The sequence below is a fragment of the Podarcis gaigeae genome, assembly GCF_964106915.1.
Source record: "Podarcis gaigeae genome assembly, chromosome: 13".
Lineage (NCBI taxonomy): Eukaryota > Metazoa > Chordata > Lepidosauria > Squamata > Lacertidae > Podarcis > Podarcis gaigeae.
The window spans coordinates 36,080,235-36,100,284 of record NC_139689.1 but is presented as its reverse complement, the minus strand read 5'-3'; the positions used below and the strand labels follow the sequence as shown (position 1 = coordinate 36,100,284).

General features: G+C 45.6%; 1 protein-coding gene across 1 annotated transcript; it reads left to right on the top strand.

The window, feature by feature from the left end:
• The first annotated feature begins 240 nt into the window (after nt 1-240).
• On the top strand, nt 241-17,586 carry DLX3 (distal-less homeobox 3). Its single transcript, XM_083709848.1, has 3 exons — nt 241-804; nt 3,803-3,993; nt 16,750-17,586. The coding sequence occupies exons 1-3, from the start codon at nt 474-476 to the stop codon at nt 17,119-17,121; spliced, it is 894 nt and encodes a 297-aa protein (XP_083565974.1). The 5' UTR covers nt 241-473; the 3' UTR covers nt 17,122-17,586.
• Nucleotides 17,587-20,050: the final 2,464 nt, after the last annotated feature.

Genomic DNA, 20,050 nt, shown 5'->3' with positions numbered 1-20,050 from the left:
ATAGGTGTGTGCATGTGTGCTTCGAAAGGGTTGCATTTGTTTTCTCCTCCGCTCCTTTTTTAAAAAAAAAAATTAAAAGAAGTATGGAGAGATGGAAAGAAAGAAAAGGCAAAGAGAGAAGGGAGTGGGGGGGGGGAGAGTCTGTTTTGCCTGCAAGGCAATATTTCTGGAGCCAATCGGAATGCAGTATCCACCCTTCCCTACTCCCTAATTAAAGGGTTTAAGCAAGCTGGCTGGGTTGGATTTCTTACACATTTTCCCTGGAGGAGGGCTGGAACAGCAGCAGCAGCAGCAGCTATTACTGCAGCAATGACTGAGTAAGCCTACTCAGGAGGAGGAGGAAGAAGAGGAGGAGATCTGCCCTAAACCCTACAAGCAAGCCTTGCACACTTTTATTTTTAGGGGTGGGTGGGTTTGGTTTCCTTTTGCCCAACTTGGTGGACCTTTGCAACGCCGGCGTGGACCTTCTCACCATGAGTGGATCCTTTGATAAGAAGATCACCAGTATTTTGACGGACATCTCCAGCTCCCTGAGTTGCCATGTGGCCACCAAGGACTCCCCTACGCTCCCCGAGTCGTCCATCACAGATCTGGGTTACTACAGCACCCCACATAACCAGCACGAGTATTATCCCAGCCAAACGTACACCCAGCCGATGAACCATTATGCATACCACCCCCAATTTAACCTCAATGGGATTGGGGGTGCTGGGACGTACTCCCCGAAATCTGATTACCCCTACAGCACTTCCTACAGGCCATATGGATCTTTCCGGGATCAGCCATTGCCCAGTCAAGAAACAGGTAAGGAGAATATTTATGTTCCCGGCAAGCGAAGTCAAGGGTATGAGAAGCTGTGTGTGTGTGTGTGTGTGTGTGTGTGTGTGTGTGTGTGTTAGTGACACTATTGAGAAAGGGGAGTTTTAGGGTTCAGGGAGGTTAAGACCTTCCTAGAAAGTGGAATCACTTTCCCCCCATTTTCTTGGAAAATATTCTTACTTATAGAAGAGAAGGAGGATATACTTTGGTAATATCTTCTGAGAAAGGTATTATGACTGAACAGGAAAACTGGACACGGGGAACGTCTCTTTTGCTCTGTCACACTAGACTACAAGTACACTTTCTGGAGGGGTCTAGTAGCCCCACTGAACCAGAATCATGAACTTCTAGGATGAGGCTAAATCAGTGCCCTCGATCCACAAACATTTGCTTCAGGGCTTGCTGCTGTTAGACGTTTCTGCATCTCTTGAACCAGATTGCTAGTCCCGTCCATAAAGTTATCCTGCAATATTAAAAGACTGAAATGGTGTTTCCAGTTCTGTGATCCCTTTCAGAAGCACAACTCTGGCCACTGGCAAGTTAGAGGCGACAACAGCGTAGCCAAGGGGGCTACTGCCCCATCCTTTCCCTCCTTATTCCCTTGCCATTTGCCACATTCAGACTCTGCCATAAAAGATGTAATATGAAGAATTCATTGCAGGCTTTATTCTGGCATGAAATAGCAAAGCCACTGATGGAGGTCTTCGGGTTATACAACTTTTTCCCCTGGCCAAAGGGGTATTAAAAGCGGTGGTGGACTATCTTCTCTCAGTTCGAGAAAGAGGGGAGAAAAATACCCGAAGGCGGCTTTTCCATCCTAGATCTATTTCTTCAGTGTACTTAAGAGATACAAGTTTAGGAATACCCGGCAGTATAACTTCGTAACCCAGTCTACATAAAAAAAAATATATTATGAACCGGTCCGTGACTTTTGATTGCTGTCTCTTCTTATGTAAACTACAAGTGACTTTGACAAGAATATCACAATAGCTTCTTTTGCTCAAATGAGAGTTTGATATTTTGTACATCCCCCCACCTCCCCACCCTGCTGATTCTGTGACTTTTTGAAGGGAAAAATAATATTCACCTCCCCAACACGCACACTTAAAAAATAAACACCACTATTTTGTCCTGTGACCGTCTCTTCCAAGTTTATACATATTTATTTTCTGTGAGTGTACGAACAGGTGTGCAGAATTTGCTGGGCTTCTCTCCCCCTCCTCTCCCAAACTTTTTATTTGAGATACTTTGCAACTTATGATTGGAAGAGGAGAGACGTTTGATTTGTTATCACCGATTAAAACGTAGGAAATAAAGTGGAAAGTTTAAGAAGCAAAAGATGCCAGCAAGAAGGCAATATGTTTCTTTTATTAAAAATAAAAATAAAAGCTCCATGGAAAATAGTAGTTCTTGTTTCCAAGTACATGGGTTTAGGATGGAGGGGTGTAAAGGTGAGAAAAGTCTTTCTCTGTCAACAAAACTGAGCATGCCGATTTTCTAAGTGAAGCAGGCTAGAGATGCTGGCCGGCCGTTTGAGGCCTAATTCACGCCCTCACTCCCCACAAATATTTCAGGAAGGGAACATGGGGGCTGTGTGGTTCCGACTGTCCCCACGTAACCGGACAATGCTTCCTGCCAGGGAGAAAAAATACCCATGGATACACGAGTGAGACTGAGAAATGGAGACAGTTTTAGAAAGGCAAACTGGGAAGGACATGGAGGAGGAGGAGGAGGAGGCAGGTTTTGCGAGCCAGGAGGTTTGAAGCAGAGCAAAGCCGGCTAGGCCAAAGTCCAGCCACGTTCAGCCCTGGAAATGCTAAAAACATCAGGTGAAAAAGTGAAGAAACTGAGACTAGAACAGAGGGAGAAAGGGAAATCTGAATACAGAAACCCAGGCAGCGATCAAATCACCAGAGTCGAGCCGAGCGGAGGAAAAATTGAAAACGAGAAAAATATCGGGCAAGGGAAGAGAAAGAAAAGTGCTAAAACCATGGGAAGTTCAATTATTTTCTGAAATCTTATCAGTGCAATCTCTTCCGCTTCCACTGAATAGGATGGTACAGACTCCCAGAAGACTGGGCAGGAGAAGGGTCTTTTCCAATATTTGTGGGTAAAGTTGATTTTATCTCATGACAATAAAGCAACAGTTGGCTCGAAGCAACCTCTGCGGTACAGGCTCCAGGGAGGTGAATTGACTGCATTCATCCCAAGTGTACAATATGCCGTACCTGCTCAGAGTAAACCCATTGAAATGAATTGACAAGGCGAAATTAGAATGCATGATTCCTATGGGTCGACTTTGAGTGAAACTCAGGTTGGATGTAACCCTGTATCTTTGCTTCCTATAGCATGCTACAGATACCCCATTTAAACCACACATCGTTTCCCCGATCTAGCCCTAAAATATGGAGTTTATGAAGCTTTGTTGACTGAGAAGGGTTGGGGGGAATGGATGATGGAGGTACCATGCCTATGGTGGTGTTATATGTATCAGGCCACTTAGGGTTGTGTGATGGGTCTTTGACATCAGAGGTTGGTTTTCTAATTTTATGTTTTCTGCACCCCTGGGAACCAGTGGAGGGGAGTTAGATGCTTCCGTGGTGTGCAGAAGTCGGGCGGGTTCTTGGGGGCAAATTAAGAGTTTTGGGGAGCAGCCCAGGAAAATAAAATAGTCTCCATAGGCGATCACAGTTATCCTGCCCGTCTGTTGAGCCGCCATTCTCAAAGGGCTGATCTTTGCCGTCCTAGAGAAATGCACGTTGTTCTCTGCAGCCAGGCTTTCATTCATTCTCTTTTCCAGCAGAGACCGAGAACTTGGAGCCTTCTGCGGAAAGGCAGCTTGCCTCTCCAAAAGTATAAAAAGCAAACTCCTTTCCCGCAACTCCTTTTCCAGTTCCGATCCAGCAACTCGCTGTGGTTTTATTTATTTTTGCGCTCTGATGTATTTCTTCCTCTGCTTTCCCCCCTCTGCCCCTTTCTGCAGTCTCAGTGAAGGAAGAACCCGAGCCAGAAGTGCGGATGGTCAACGGGAAGCCCAAAAAGATCCGAAAGCCGCGCACGATCTACTCGAGTTACCAGCTGGCTGCCTTGCAGAGGAGATTCCAAAAAGCGCAGTACCTGGCGCTGCCAGAGAGGGCAGAGTTGGCCGCGCAGCTTGGACTGACCCAGACTCAGGTAGAAACAAGCACACATTGGAAATAAGAACATCCTGGTCTGTTTAGCTTTCCGACTCTGTTTTGGGAAACGTGAGAGGGACATGTGCGTGGAACTCCAGCAAAATCTCAGGAAGCTGCTGGATTTAAGTGGCCCTAGATGGTTGGGAGATCCCCAACAGGAGTTTCACAGCTCTGGAATAAAATAGCTTAGGACAGTAAGAGAAAAAATAGTTTCAGGTGTTTGGATGTTTGATCTTTCTTCTCGATTTCCCAATTGCTTTGGGACTTCCAGCTGTTGGAATCCCAGTCCATTACAGTGGTACCTCGGGTTAAGTACTTAATTCGTTCCGGAGGTCCGTTCTTAACCTGAAGCACCACTTTAGCTAATGGGGCCTCCCGCTGCTGCCGCACCGCTGGAGAACGATTTCTGTTCTCATCCTGAAGCAAAGTTCTTAACCCGAGGTACTATTTCTGGGTTAGCGGAGTCTGTAACCTGAAGCGTATGTAACCCGAGGTACCACTGTACTACAAAAGTGGAGTCCTGCAGCTGAAAATCTGATGATACATGTCAAATCCTTGTATGAAATTCAGCCCCCTTGATTGTATTTTCCTTCACCCCCTCCCCACTCCTCTAGGCTCTGCATGCAGGTTTCCCCCCTATCTGCCGCTTTGACCTCATTTTCCTCAGCCCCTCCAGTTCCTAGGCATTTGTGAGGATGTTTTGTTTGGTGTATGTTTTAACCCACACAGCCAATATTTCACTTCTCTCTCTTGGCAAGCTGTGCGGAATGCCAGCATTCCACACTTTTCAACCTCTGCAGTTAGAATGTGTTTGCGCATTCCGTGGCATCGCAGCAAAAAGTTTTGGGATGGAGGGGATCGTAGAGAAGAGGGGCCTGGGTTTTTCTGCTGCTGTGCAAGGCGACATATGTCGATGTCTCTTTGATGAGAGCAGTAGCTCTGATAACATGGGGATCATGTGTTGGCATCGGCTTAGACAATATTGACAGGTTTGGAGCAATGGGCCGCAGCACGGAAGGGAAAGAGTCAAGTCTCCATCGCTCCTCCACTGTCTCAGGCCTACTCATTCGTCTTTGGCTGGGGCTCAGTGATCCAGAGTGGAATGCCGACTGCCCTGAGAGGCGGTGGCGGCAGGAAACACGTAGGTGTGGCGATGCAACTCCTGTGTTTTGGCAGAGTCCCTTTCTTCCTCCTGAGGCCAAGGGAGGCTCAGCTGAGAGGTGCTGATGGGTAACTGCGAGGAGGAAGTTGACCAAGTTTGGAAAACAACTCCTTGCTAGCCTCTGGAGGAGGTGTGGGGAACTTGTGGCACTTCGGGTGTTGCTGGACTCGCAGATCCCAGCAGCCCTAGCCAGCACAACCAATGGGCAGGGAGGATGGGGCTCTTGTAGTTCCGAAATATCTGGAAGCCACATTGGCTGAACACAAGCAGCTGGTGGACCAACTAGCGACTGCATATCCGGGTTGACAGTTGTTGGGTGACAGAAGGCGCCATGTCCCAAGTAGGATGGCTTGCATGTGTCTTTTGCGTACTGTTGTTTAAGACACAAAATATTTGCCTCTCATGCTTCTCCACACAAACAGCATACCAATATTTCTCTTATGAAAATAGGGACGTCTTATTCCATACCTTCCAACATTTCTCTGATGAAAATAGGGACGTCTTATTCTATACCCTCCGGCATTTCTCTGATGAAAATAGGGATGTCTTATTCTATACCCTCTGGCATTTCTCTTATGAAAATAGGGACGTCTTATTCCAAACCCTCCAACTTTTCTCCAATGAAAATAGGGGCGTCTTATTCCATACCCTCCGACATTTCTCTGATGAAAATAGGGGTGTCTTAGTCCACACCCTCCAACATTTCTCTGATGAAAATAGGGACGTCTTATTCTATACCCTCCGGCATTTCTCTTATGAAAATAGGGGCGTCTTATTCCATACCCTCCGACATTTCTCCAATGAAAATAGGGGCATCTTATTCCATACCCTCCGACATTTCTCTGATGAAAATAGGGGCGTCTTAGTCCACACCCTCCAACATTTCTCTGATGAAAATAGGGACGTCTTATTCTATACCCTCCGGCATTTCTCTTATGAAAATAGGGACGTCTTATTCCAAACCCTCCGACGTTTCTCTAATGAAAATAGGGACGTCTTCTTCCATACCCTCCGACATTTCTCTGATGAAAATAGGGGCGTCTTATTCCACACCCTCCAACATTTCTCCAATGAAAATAGGGATGTTCTAAGGGGAAAGCGGAACATTCTGGGATCAAATCAGAAACCGGGATGGCTTTTGAAAATCCGGGACTGTCCCTGGAAAATAGGGGCACATGGAGGGTCTGATCAGATGCATAAGCTGTCTCGTTGTTATTCCAATTTTACAGGATTGAGGGAGGAGGGAGCTAAGGTTAAGAACTCCTGCAAGGCTGTTCCAAGTGTGACTGGGCTGAGGATGGATCTACCAGAATAGCTCACCAAGCTATCTAGTAGTAGGCCACGGGAACAGCTGGGCAGATCTTATTCAAGGCAAACTCTCCTCGGGTAACAAAAAAACTGAAAGAAAGGAAGAGGGAAATGGTGGCAGCATTATACTGGCAGCACCTGATTTTCTCCGTTTGAGCTACGTCCCACCCCCACCCCCCTATTTTTTTACTGCCCCTCTGCATAATTACTTTGGCCCTAGCAATACATGCGTTGTGGGTCAGGCTGCACGGCTGGAGTCTTGGGCAGCAATCCTGACCTCACTTACTCCTGAGTAGACATCCTTAGGATTGCACTCTTAATCTGGGAATCAGTCCCATCGAATCCAGCAAGACTTACTTACATGAATAGGATCAGGCTGTGAATATTTCTCCTTTTCTTGGATTTTTGCCCATACAGTTTAAAGCACTGGAAAGGTGGGTGTACCTGTATGTCATTTTTTTTTAGACTGCCGATAACCATCTGTTTCCTTGGGCAAATGGTGGCTGCAGCTTTCAAGGGGGAGGGAGGACAAAAAAGAAGAAAAAGACTTTTGAAACATCTAAACCAGATGAAAAAAGCCCAGCGCTAACTGGTTTCAATCCTACACAAGCTTCCCGGGGAGTAAAGGGCATTTGAACTCGGCCTGGACTTCTTTCTTAGAAGACCTGCATAGGGTTGCTCTGTAAGACCCACTGAACAGAGGGAGATTTCCATCAAAAGGATTTGTACTGTCAGTTGAAATCTCAGCTAATCGTCATCTGTGGAGGACCAAAGCAGAGATAGCATTTCCTGCAGTGCTAACCGCAGCAGTGTGTGTGTGTCTCAAATCAAATACCAAAACTTTATGATACCTCTGTTTTTTGTTTTTGGCAGTGGAGCGGGGATGGTATTTTGATGAGGAAAATAGTGCACTCGAAAGGCTTAACCTCCTGTGCTGTGCCATAATTTCAGGGCTCATTCGCTTGCTATAAAGATTTTCTTTTAAATGTAGACAATCCTATTTCCGGTTCCCCAAGTGATATCTGAGTTGCCTGGGCAGGGCTATCCCCGTCCTCCGATGCTTTTGGATGAATTTGGCAAGTTTCCTGGGCAACGGAAGTTTCTCCGCCTGTCTTTGCTTAAATGGGACATTTGGAGGCCAAAAAGTCTCTGGGTGCTTCCAGAAGCTTGCTATTTTTGGGTGGGATTCAATCACAAGCACCAGCCGGTTTAGGTTGCACCACTATAATTGGCTGGGAAGTCTGGAGCAACAAGCCTGCCCCCCCCCTCCCTAAGTTGGACTCTTTGCAATAAGCGATGGGAAATTGTGCTGTGAAGCGTGGGGTAACATTTGCTTTGCTTTGATGCATTAGCATCTGACCTCCCTGCAAGCAAATCAGCATGAATATGCGATAAAATAAATCTGCTTTTTAAGACAACTATGGCAAGTAGTGGGGTTAGGCCATCTGTCTGTTAGGCATGACAGGAGGTCAGATTGTACCACCTTAAAGGACTTTTGACACCCCTTCTTAGCCTTTAATGTGACTTTAAGGAGCCTGGATGGGAACAGTGATGGAGAGTTAGTAAGGATATTATGGAGTTAGACTTAAATAGCATTTGGGTTCCTTCTGATACAATGATGCAAAATACTAAATAAAGCAATATTGGCAAGTACTGCTTCACAACATTTGGGAGATGAACTCAGTGCAGGGACATGTTTGCCTAGATGTCAGGGTTTAACTGTACAATTCTGGCTTCTTGTTCGATTTTCCTGGTATAAAACTCAACTCAAAGGTTTGAAGTTGAGCCAAGGCTCACTGGAACCTGTTGTCATAAGGACCAGACTGCCTTTAAGCATGTGCAGTGTGCTTTCCTTTCACCACTTATTTTCCCACTAACGTCTCTTCATATACCTGGCAGGGGTTTTGTGTCAGAGTTCTGGATTCGAACTCTGCCCGTGAAATTAATTGCTGTCTGAAAATCAGAAACAGGCCCGGTGGCATTTGGCTGCGTCGAAACCGAAGTTAAAACCCCAAAGCTGGAAGATTGCTTAAACTTAGCTCTCTGGCCTTATCTGGTAGACATTTTATAGCAAGTAAAACTCAGCTGGCTATTCCTGTGAAACTTAACCATGCAAATCTACATGAGAAGGATGTTTCACTGTGTTCAGTGGGCCTCACTCCCAGCCAGTAAAGGCCCATCCATTCCTCAGCTTAGTGTGGATTGCAAAGCCTGCCTGCCTCCGTTAATTCCCCCTCCTCCAGTTGCTGTTCTCCTCCAACTACAGCCATCTCACTCTTTCTCCTCCCTAAACCCATTGAGTTCAATGGGTCTTACTTCTGAGTAGGCAATATAGCCGGGTGCCCAGATGTTAAAAAGGGGGAGGCAGGGCTCCTGCACCTTTAATTGTTGTGCAGAAGAGGGAATTTCAGCAGGTGTAGCTTGGTATGCAAAATCCAGCTGCTGAAATTCCTCCTTCAACGCCACTATTAAAAGTGCAGGGGTTGCATCATGATGTACAGTGTGCAGATAACCACAAACCTGCTTTCAGGTAAACACTTAGGAGTGATCCTTTGTATTGTTTAGAAGATGGATGGATTGCCTGCCCTTTAAAGCACGTGGAGATAAAAGTTTTTCGTATTGCAAAGTTGCAAACTGCCCACAGAAGGCTCATATCATTGTTCAGCTCTCGCTCTCTTGCTCTCATATGTATATATATATTCTATAGCAAACTGCCTGGAAACCTTGCTAGGCCCTCTCCAGTAGGACGTCCGACGCCAGAAGCAATTTGACCCAATTACTCCAGCTGCAATTTGGGGAGGCAGAGGCATGAGGACATAATAGCAGTCATGCAACTTCCGCTGTTTACGCCAAGCTCTGGCTGGAAGGCGGTGGCTATCTAGGCAAGGAGGAGCAGGGAGACTTGAAGAGTCGCTGACCTCTTATCTGGTACAACCACAGAGATGGGTTTGGAGCAGTCCTTCTCGTCTCCAGCGCCAATCAAGGCTCACAACCGGAATCTTTCCAAGCCCAGGGTTCTGTTTCAAAACTTGTACAGTAAAGATCAGGCATAGGCAAACTCCGGCCCTCCAGATGTTTTTGGAACTACAATTCCCATCATCCCTAGCTAACATGACCAGTGGTCAGGGATGATGGGAATTGTAGTCTCAAAACATCTGGAGGGATGGAGATTGGTATGCCTGGTAAAAGATAAAGGCATGGCGTCATAGAGTTGTGCAGAAGCCTCATGGCCTTTCTCAGGGGTGGCCAACTCCCAAGAGACTGCAATCTACTTACAGAATTAAAAACTGGCAGTGATCTACCCCTTTTTTTGGGGGGTCAAAGTTGTTGAGCTTTTTTTTTTATGGAGGAGCCCTGTTTTTTAAGGGGTTTGGGGGAAAAGAGGAACCAACAAATCGCTGGGGAAACAAACAGCCTCCCTGATTAATCTCCATCTTCCGTGCAACAATGGAGGACAGGGCGAGGGGGTGGGGCAGGGTTCGATTTTACCAACGCTAAGGAAAGGGACCCAGCGATCGACCGTGATCTACCAAAACCTCCCAGGATCACGATTGACCTGTTGGACATCCCTGGTCTATCTGATCCAGCTCCCTGCTTGGTGATGTATATCGCCTGCTCAGATCTTAGAGCGTCCCCATTGATGGCTTTCTAAAAAGCCTCTGCGAAAAGTTCTCCAGCGGAAGACCCGCACCAAACATTTGAAGCTTCCCCGAAAGAATTGTAGGTCAGCGAGGGGTAAACTAAAGTTCCCAGGATTCTTTTTTGGGGGGGGTGCTTTGTTGAAGACGTGTGGTTGCTCACAAATGCTCTCACATGCAATCGGAGATCGCGCTCAGCTCCTCTTCCCAGCATAACCTGCTTCTCAAAGGTTTTCCCTGGGTGGTGATGGAAAGGACAGGATCCAGCTACCCTTGAAAATCCTCTGCAAGACCAGTTTATCCATGCTTGCAATCAGCTGTGCTAAAATAGCTCAGCAAAAAGCAAAGATTCAAAGGATTCTTCACCGCATAAAACCTTATGTGGGCAGGATCCTACCCCTCACACACACACCCCCCGTCACACATACAGATGGTTCCCTAGGATTGAAAGCAAGGATTTATTTTGCGGGAGAGACAAGCTTGGCTGAGCTAAAATTGAATTTCCTCGTGAATTTAAGCAGGTGAAGATTTTGTTTTATTTTATTACGGGATCTAAAATCTTGAGACTGAAAAATATTAGGGACATAGTGTTAATTCATATTCTGCATCAGGATAAACTTCCTTGAGGAAGAAGAAGTGTAATTGGAACAGCATGTATAATTAGAAATGTGGTATATATATATATATATATATATAAATTAAAATTGTGAGAATGGTATAAACCAGAGGTGGTTCACCAGATGTTGTCAAGCTACAACTCACATCATGCCAAAGTCCTGGTCAGGCCAGCTGGGGCTGATGGATGCTGAAGTCCAACAACATCTTCAGGGTAATAATTTCCCCACCCTTGATTGATATACAATATATAAATCAGATTTGTCTTTGACTTTATGATGATTTTAAAAATTCTCTGTATGGTTTAAGCAGAGATTGGATGGCTGTCTGTCACGGATGCTTTAGTGGAGATTCCTGCATTGCAGGGGGTTGGACAAGATGACTTGATTTATTTTAATCTAAACTGCTTAGAATTGCTAATGGTTAAGTGGTATATAAAGGCCTTAAATTAGTAAATATAAATATTCTTCCAACTCCACCCCCCCCCCTTTGAGTGCATTACCAATTACAGCTGCTGTTCTACACCCTAGCCCTGACATTCTGAGTCTCAAGATCTTAGTTCCTTCAAAATCTTTTTTTTAAAAAGAAAACTTTCATCTTTAAATTCACGAGCATCAATGCCAAATTCCTGCAAGTCTCCTCCGACTGGCCATCTTGGTTTCCTCTGCTTCATCCCTCCCACCTTCGAACACGAAGCCTTGACTGTTTATTTCCTCCTCGCTTAGACTATCCCTGTTAAGCAGGTCAGTCAGGGAGAAGAAGCGAAGATGGAACGCAAGGTTGGCCAAGCACTTTGATGACAGCAAAGCTTCTCCCTCTGCTCCCTCTCTTTTAAAAGGTCGGCCTTCTTAATTGCCGCGATATAAATAAGGCAGCAAGCTGGCGTGCTTCTGGGCTGCATGATACCGCCAAGAAAGATGTGGCAATGTAGCATGCTCATGGCCACCTGAGAATGCTCAGTAAAATGTTCTCAGGGCACATGTTGTGGGTGGGGTGACACTGACACAGCCTCATGGTGGTCAGGTGACTCCCTGGGGTCACACATTGATTAGTGACCCCCTTTCCCCCCTAATTTGGTGCAACGTAGCACTTGGCTCACTCCCCTGAGTCGCCTGGAGCTTTTTGCCGTGTGATCACAGGAATTTCCCCCAAGGTCCTGTTGGCTAGGCTGGTGTTTATTTGTCTCCTGCAGGAGGGCGCTTGGCTTGGCTCGCTTGCCTGAGTCACCTGAAACTCCTTGCTTAAAGTGTACCTGTTGTTTGCTCAAGAGACACACTGGGTGGCCAGGTTGGGATGAGCTTGGAGGCTTCTACAAGGTCCCTTGCAGTTCCATGATCGTAAAATATTCCACGTCATTACTAAGGCTGCATATGCACATTTAAATAACATCCCCCCCCCAAGAATCCTTGGAACTGTAATTAAGGGGGCTGATAAACTACAGTTCCCATTATTCTTTAGGGCAGGGGTGCCCAAACGTTTTTTTTAAAAAAGGGCCAGATTTGATGAAATGAACATGTGTGGGGGCTGCCCGAAGTTCTTGAGCTTTTTTTAGGATTGTACCCCAAAAGTTTTTTTGAGCTTTTCTTAGGATTTGACCCCAATAAATAAGGCCCACAAGGCGGACTCCTGCTTTAGAGGGTTGGGAATGTGCTTTAAATATATGGTGTGTATGTCAGGGGAACCTGTGGCCCTCAAGTTGTTGTTGGACTAGCTCAGTTGGCTACAGCGTTGTGCTGATAACACCAAGGTTGCAGGTTCAATCCCTGCATTTCTGCACCACAAGGGGTTGGACCAGATCAATCAATCAGTTTTATTGTTTGTAGCCAATACAGTCAAACCTCGGTTTTCAATCGTCTCCATTGCCGAACGTTTCGGCTCCCGGATGTCAAAAACCCAGAAGTAAGTGTTACGTTTTTCAGAAGCCGAACGTCTGATGCGGCAGACAAGCGGCTTCCGATTGGCTCTTCCAATTTCAAGAGCCAATCAGAAGCTGCACCTCAGAAATCGAACGTTTTGGATGTCGAACGTCCTTCCGGAACGGATTATGTTTGACTTCCAAGGTACCACTGTACAATAGGAGCACAAATGGCACAGCTGCAAAACAGAAAAACCTTGGATCAGATGAGCCTCAGGGTCCCTCAAACTCTATGGTTCTATAATCCTATAACTCCTATCATTTATTTCATTTCATTTCATTTCATGAAATTTATACACAGCTTCCTGCTAAAAAGCATCAAAGTGGTTTACGAAAAGGTCAAACAATAAAATTGAGGGAGGAAACACAACCCGACTTTAAAGCATTCAAAAGTTAAAATACTAAAACAGATTAAAATTACCCCAACGTTCTAAGCATATGGGTAGACACGTCCAAATAAAAATGTCTTTATGAATGACTTTATGAATGAAAAGATGGTAGTGAAGGCACCTGCTTAATGTCAACAGGCAGGGAGTTTCAAAGTTCACCTGGGTTGGGAATTGGAGTCTACTGGCATCCAGAGGGCTGGAGGTTCACCCTGTAATAGATATCTCACCAAATGAGCTCTGTAGCTGAAAGCCCAGGATCCCTTCCCCAAAATGAATGTATCCGTTCTTCTTGTTTTGCTCGAGATGTCACTAGGATTTATAGGTTGGGTGTTTCTGACCTCCTTACAAGGCTGAACAGTGTTTGTTGTCCAAAAGTGTGCAGAGGCTGGGAGAGGACCTGATGGGTGTGCTTGATCATTTTAGGAAGTTCTTCAGAGCTAAGATGCTCTGAAATGAAGAAGGTGCCATCACCGATAGATTCACAGTGCTTCCAGACAGGAGGCTTAATTTGCAAATGGGACACTGCGATAACAGGTTTTTGGCAACAATATTCTTCTTCTTCTTCTTCTTCTTCTTCTTCTTCTTCTTCTTCTTCTTCTTCTTCTTCTTCTTCTAAAAACATGAATGGATTTGCCCCCAAAGAGCAAATACAGGCTGGCATTTTGATGCTAATGATGTTGAGCGGACCCTGCAAAAATAAAAAACTTTCACACACAAGGAGCACGCGTCCTAAACACAACTTTTTAGTGGGACCTCTTCAAAGGCTTGATTTTTTTCACACACACACACGCGCGCACACACACACACCAGCCCCAATTGATTTTTCTTTGGACATGAGGGGGAGCTGTTTCTTTAATCTTGGTGGATTTTGGAAATGCCTCTTTGGATTTGGAAATTGAGCTGATCCGTCAGGCAGCCAAGCCATAAAGGGATATGGCTCCCCCCGCAAGAATTCTGGGGACTGTAGTTTACTTTGCACAGAACTGTAGCACCCTTGGCAAACTACAATTCCCAGGATTCTTTTAGGGGAAACTGTGTATGTTGTGGACATGACCCTGGCGCTTTTCTTTCCATTTCTGCCTTGGCATCTCCTTTTCTCCGAAAAGAGCGTAGCAATTTCTTTTTCACTTTGCCCCTTCCTTGTTAGTCCTGGACCACTAACAGTTCAGTCCTAGACATCTGCAGTCAGATGGAAGTCCCAAAATTACTTCCCGCTGCATATAGGACTGCAGCCTATTTTGGAATACTGTTAAGGGGTCATGTTCTGCAGTAGTGTCCTTGCTTCTCATTCATTTCAGTGGAGCTTGCAGGGAGAATGTGCTGGTGGATGGGGCCCTTTGGCCTTTGGAAAGGGCCTTTCCCATTGTGTGTGTGTTCCTTTATTACAGCCGGCTTGCACAGACTCTAATACGTAATTTCCCCATGCCCTCTAATGCAAGCACACGCTGTGAGAACTTTGGCTGACTTCAGGTAATGTGCTCAGTCCTTCGTGACCTTGCAATCTATCCGTTCACGAATTAATTAATTGACAGGCAACAAATACCGAAGGCTGCAATTTGGAAGACTGGAAGATGACTTTGCTCATAGGAACCCGTTGCCAGGTTTGCATCGTCAGTCACCACCTTGGGGGAGAAATCTCCCTCCCTCCTCCCGCCCACAAATATGGCTATTTCCCAACCAGGCACAAAGGAGTCCTAATCTTTCCTCCTTCCTTGTTTTGACTCCCAGGAGTTTCTCTCCCTCTCTAGTCATTCCTCCCTTGCTCTTCCTTCTCCACCTACCACCCACTTTCTTTCTCTGCTCCTCGGATCTTTCTCCAAAGTGGGGCGCGTGTGAAGTCATCACCGCAGCCCTCAGAGCACTATCGGAAAGGCTCCAAGCCAGCTAGGCCGCCCTCCCAGCCCTGCCCTAAGTTTCGTCACCTTAGTCCTCCCAGCCCAAGAGGACTTGTAAAAAAAAAAACGTTCTGAAAGAGCTTGTCACCAAGACTTCTCGAAAGATGAGTTTTGGGGGGAAAGGGCGATTGTTTTGGAAAAACGTGTAGATGTGGCACCTCTTCTAGGGAGTGTGACGTGGGGGGGGGGACTTCTGGAAAATATATTTATTATTTCATTTTACCTTTGGTCCAAGGAGTCTAGACTACAGTTAAAGCAGGAATGAGGAGCCCGTGGCCTTGCAAAATGTTTTTAGAGGCCAACTCCCATCGTCCTTGAAAATTGACCATTCTGGCTGGGACCCAGTTGAGAATCCAACAACAATTGGATGGCCCCACTCCTACTTGAAAGAGGGACATTTTCCCCTCACTTCATCTGAACTCTTTGACAATGTGTGGAATTTATACATTCTGCCTTTGTCTCAACCAGGCACTTCTGCCTGAGGACGGCTTCCTCTTGGAAATAATTTATTTCTCTGGAAACAGAAGGAGAGGTTTACATTCTCAGATCTTGAAGTGCCATCATGATTCCAGAGATGTCTTTTGCTGTGGTAACTCAAAGCATGAACCGTACACAAGTTCAGAGGTGCAAATGTTGCTTCTCCACGTCTTCCCAGGCTGGAAAAGAAATGTGATGACTGAAAGCCGACAAGCTTTGGCTCGGGTTAAATCCTGGCTCATTATGATGGAGCAACTCTGTAGAACGCTGAAGTCCCAGTTCTTCTGAGTTCTAGGCAGCAGTAGTCTCTGGGTGTGGGGGTCTCTGCCTGGTATAGCGTGGAGCTCTCAGAAGCGTTAGCAGTTTGTAGAGCTACAACCCAACCCCAAAATTCTATATTAAGTACACCAAGTGGGTCTTTCCAGTCCTTCTTTTCCCTCTGACATCTATTCTACACACCACTCAGAAAAAACTTCCCCTCAAATGATGGGAGCTTCCATGATCATCCCTAGAAATGCAGTTGGGAAAATAAGAGTCATAGGCCACCTCTTGCCTCCTGTGCGTGAAATTGGGGCCACAGATTGGGACCATGCCACTGAATGTTTATTTTAGATGCTGGCACATTGTCTTGGTTGAGATCCACCTTCTCTTTGGCGTTCTAAAGTTGACATGATCTGGGATAAGTGAGCACTCAACATAGGAAGATGCATTACCACAAAAGCAGACCACTGATCCATCTACCGCAGTATTGCCCACACTGATTGGCAGCGTCTCTCCAGGGTTTCCGGAAAAGGTATTTCCCAACCCAAACTTGAGAAACCAGGGGTTGAACGTGGAACATGCAAAGCATGTGCTCCACCACATGGACCAAGAAGGAGTGGTAACAACTCTCTCCATTCAGGAGTCCATGGTAGGGATGTCTTCTACCTGGACCCTGAGGTCCAGCACTGAGGGCCTTCTGGCGGTTCCCTCAATGCAAGAAGCCAGGTTACAGGGAACCAGGCAGAGGGCCTTCTCGGTAGTGGCACCCGCCCTGTGGAACACCCTCCCATCAGATATCAAAGAGAACAACAACTACCAGACTTTTAGAAGACATCTGAAGGCAGCCCTGTTTAGGGAAACTTTTAATGTTTGATGCATTACTGTATTTTAATAGTTTGTTGGAAGCCGCCTAGAGTGGCTGGGGAAGCCCAGCCAGATGGGCGGGGTATAAATAAATTGTTGTTGTTGTTGTTATTTCAACCCCATACCCTGATTTCAGAGCACAGAGTGCCACAGATGAAGCTCTCAGTCCTACCACACAGCTGTGAAACCTTTTCTTCTTTTTTCATTTTTCATTCTCTCTTTATTCTCAGGTGAAAATCTGGTTCCAGAACCGAAGGTCCAAGTTCAAGAAACTGTACAAGAACGGAGAGGTCCCCTTGGAACACAGCCCCAATAACAGTGACTCCATGGCTTGCAATTCTCCGCCATCTCCCACCCTCTGGGACAGTAACACCCACAACAACAACAGCAACAGCAACAACAACAACAACCCAGCCGGCCGGAGCCAGCTCCCACAGCCGCTCTCCTATAACTCCCCACCAAGCTACCTGGAGGAGCACAGCCCCTGGTACCATCATCAGAACCTGAGCGGGCCTCACTTACAGCAAGGACCTCCGCCCACTCCTGGCTCTATGCATCACCCATCTCCAGGGCCTCCTCCCAATCCTGGAGCGGTATATTAACCTCCTTTGCCTCCTTGATGAAACCAGTGGAGCAGGAACAAAGGAATGAAGGAGAGAGAGAGGGAGACAGGGAGAAACAGACAGACAGCGACAAGTCAAAACTCTTTGATGTGTTTTGCAGGACATGTACACATTCCATCCCATCTCAGGAACAACTGAGCTGCAGTAAAGGCTAAGACTTTTGAGAGACCATCTAAAAACAAGGGAAAGGGAAAGGTGGGCGGGAGGGAGGGAGAAAAGCTCATAGTCCATGTTGTATCTCAGCCAAATTGGTTTCACCCGCCCTACGTGGCCAACCTCCTCAACTTCCTGCGTGGTTTATCTGTAGGCAGTTCTCCATCATCATCATCACCACCACCAACAGCTTCAGTCAGAAGGTTCTCTGCTTGGTTGGAGAGAAGCCCAGCGTCACACACAGCACTGCCCCAGCTTCCCGAGAAGAAAGTATACAACTGGTTTTCTTTACCTTCCTCTTGTTTTGTTGATTTGGTGTTGTTTGCTCACTTTCCCAAGCAAAGTGATTCAGAGAGGGATCTCCTTGGAGAGCTCTGAAGGATCTGGCAAGGTTTCAAAGTCCAATCAGTGTCATTTATGACAGGAACAGGATTTCTGTTGTTACTCATCCATTCATTTGGGGAATGGGGGCAGTCATAGAATCATAGAATCATAGAGTTGGAAGAGACCACAAGGGCCATCGAGTCCAACCCCCTGCCAAGCAGGAAACATCACCAGTCTAACGAACCCCCCTCTCTCTATTCCTACATGACCTCCCAGAAATAATATCCAGCTAGGATTATTATTATTTTTAATTTAAGGAACATTTAGGAGATGGTGGGGGCAAGTAAACATTGTCACAACTTTAAACACACACACACATTTAATAAATTTAGGATGAAAGCCAATTCCTTAGAAATAGACATGACTGTGTTATAAAACTGGGCAGCGTATAGCAGGTGTGGGGAATCTTTGGCCCTCCAGATGTTGCTGAACTACAACTCCCATCATCCCTGGGCACTGGTCAAGCTTGCTGGGACTTATGGGAACTGTAGTTTGGCAACATCCGAAAGGTCAAAGGTTCCCCCTCCTGGTGTGCAGTGTTAACATAGTGCTGGAGAGCTTGTGGTCAAAGAGAACAGGGGGAAAGTTCAGAGAGCTGTGATGGAAAGGACCAATTCTGATCTCACTAGTGGCTATTTCAGGTTTACTCCAGGAGCCCTCTGGATTAGGAAAGCCAAACAGGTGGGGGCTTAGACCCAGTTCTTCAACTGGGGATAAACTGAGGATAAAAATCCCTATGCAGGAAGAAAAGTTCTGATCTCAGGAACATTAGTCCAGGTTTAATATAGACCAAAATGGAGCTGGAAGGGACCACAAGAGTCATCTATCTAGTCCAGCCCCCCACAATGCTGGAATCTTTGGCCCGTTGTGGGGCCCGAACTCTCGACCCTGAGATTAAGAGTCTCATGCTCTAGCCAACTGAGCTATCCCCTGACGGAACTATTTGCCATGGGGTGTGCATGAAAGATTCTGATCTCCTTTATGGCACTGCCCATCTGCGCTACCAATTTTTTGAACTAAAGTTACGCAAGAGGGCATTCAGCTTACACAGGATTGGAAGGACAAAGGTGTTGTGGAGTGGCATGGTGGCGGGGAGGAAGGCGTGGGGAGAGGGAACCTGGCCCAAATTATCGTGGGTTATTCCATGTTTACATCAGGTTAGGAGATGGGCTGTATAACTCAGTGGCACAGCACATGTCTTGTATGGGGAAAGTCCCATGGTTGAATCCTGGCACCTCCACCTAGTGCTGGGAATCTCCCCAGTCTGAAACTCTGTTTCATGGATATGGGGAACTAGTAGTCCTCTCGATGTTGGTTGTGCTAACTGGGGTTGATGGGAGTCAGAGACAACAGCATCTCGGAGGACCATCAGTTTCCCATCTCTGTTAAGGACAAAACTGATCAATGGTATAAAATTCAGTACAAAACAGCTTCTGAGTTCCTTTCCGGCTGTCATAAAAATGTCTGGATTTTTTGAAACTTTCCCCCAAAAAGCTCAATAACTTTTTTGGGGCAATATCCCCCCAAAATCTCAACTTTCCCAAAACTTTTTGTTTCTTGAAATATGACAACCCATATAGTTCTGTGCCCACTTTCATAGTAGTTGATTTCTACTGAACTCATATCTTTTATTTTATTTTGGTAGACCTGTTTATTATTCTGTTCCAAGGGACCAGATTCTTGTTTCCCTTTCAGCCAAATAAAACAAACCAAAATCCCAGAAAAGAAAGAGAAATCTTAACCCTTTTAGAGATGCTTCAGAATTACCCCAAGAATTAAAATATTTGGCTTGGGAATTTATATCCCTTGACCTTTACATTCGGGTTTGTAAGGGGTTGGATGGCGGATAAATGTTTATTTTAAAAATTGAGGGAGATATTTAAAATACTTTGGGAATAATTTAAGTTATTGTTATTTTTGAAAAAGAAAGTGAAAATTTGTCTTAAGTGTTGCTCTACTTGCATCATGTTAAGCTATTGTCAGAGAAGAAAGCTTATTTTTTAAAGAAGAAAAAAAAACAAATCCACCTTGGATTTAAAAAAAAAATAAAGCTGGGGGGAGTTGTTATTTTTTAAACAAAGAGCTGCAATTTTAATAAGCATTCTCTAATGTTGTACAGTGTCAAGGTTGCTATTTATGTCGCCTTGTATAATAGATAAGGAGAGAAAGGTGGGGGGAATGTATATAGGGCTGATTTGTATAAAGCTTATTTTAAATTTTAAAAGAAGTTTCTTTTTTATCTTGGCTTGGGGGGGGAAGAGCAAGGTGAGAACTTGCTCGAGCTTCTTTGTGCTTCGGTAGCGAACGGAAACTTTCTCATAGAATGTTAATAAAACATTTTGAACTTCAAAACATTTTGAACTTCAGAGTG

Excerpts from the sequence above, each read along its gene's own strand:
- DLX3 (XM_083709848.1), top strand. The coding sequence starts at position 474 with ATGAGTGGATCCTTTGATAAGAAGATCACCAGTATTTTGACGGACATC. Across the intron at positions 805-3,802 it reads ATTGCCCAGTCAAGAAACAG|TCTCAGTGAAGGAAGAACCC; the intron begins GTAAGGAGAATA and ends CCCTTTCTGCAG. Across the intron at positions 3,994-16,749 it reads TTGGACTGACCCAGACTCAG|GTGAAAATCTGGTTCCAGAA; the intron begins GTAGAAACAAGC and ends CTTTATTCTCAG.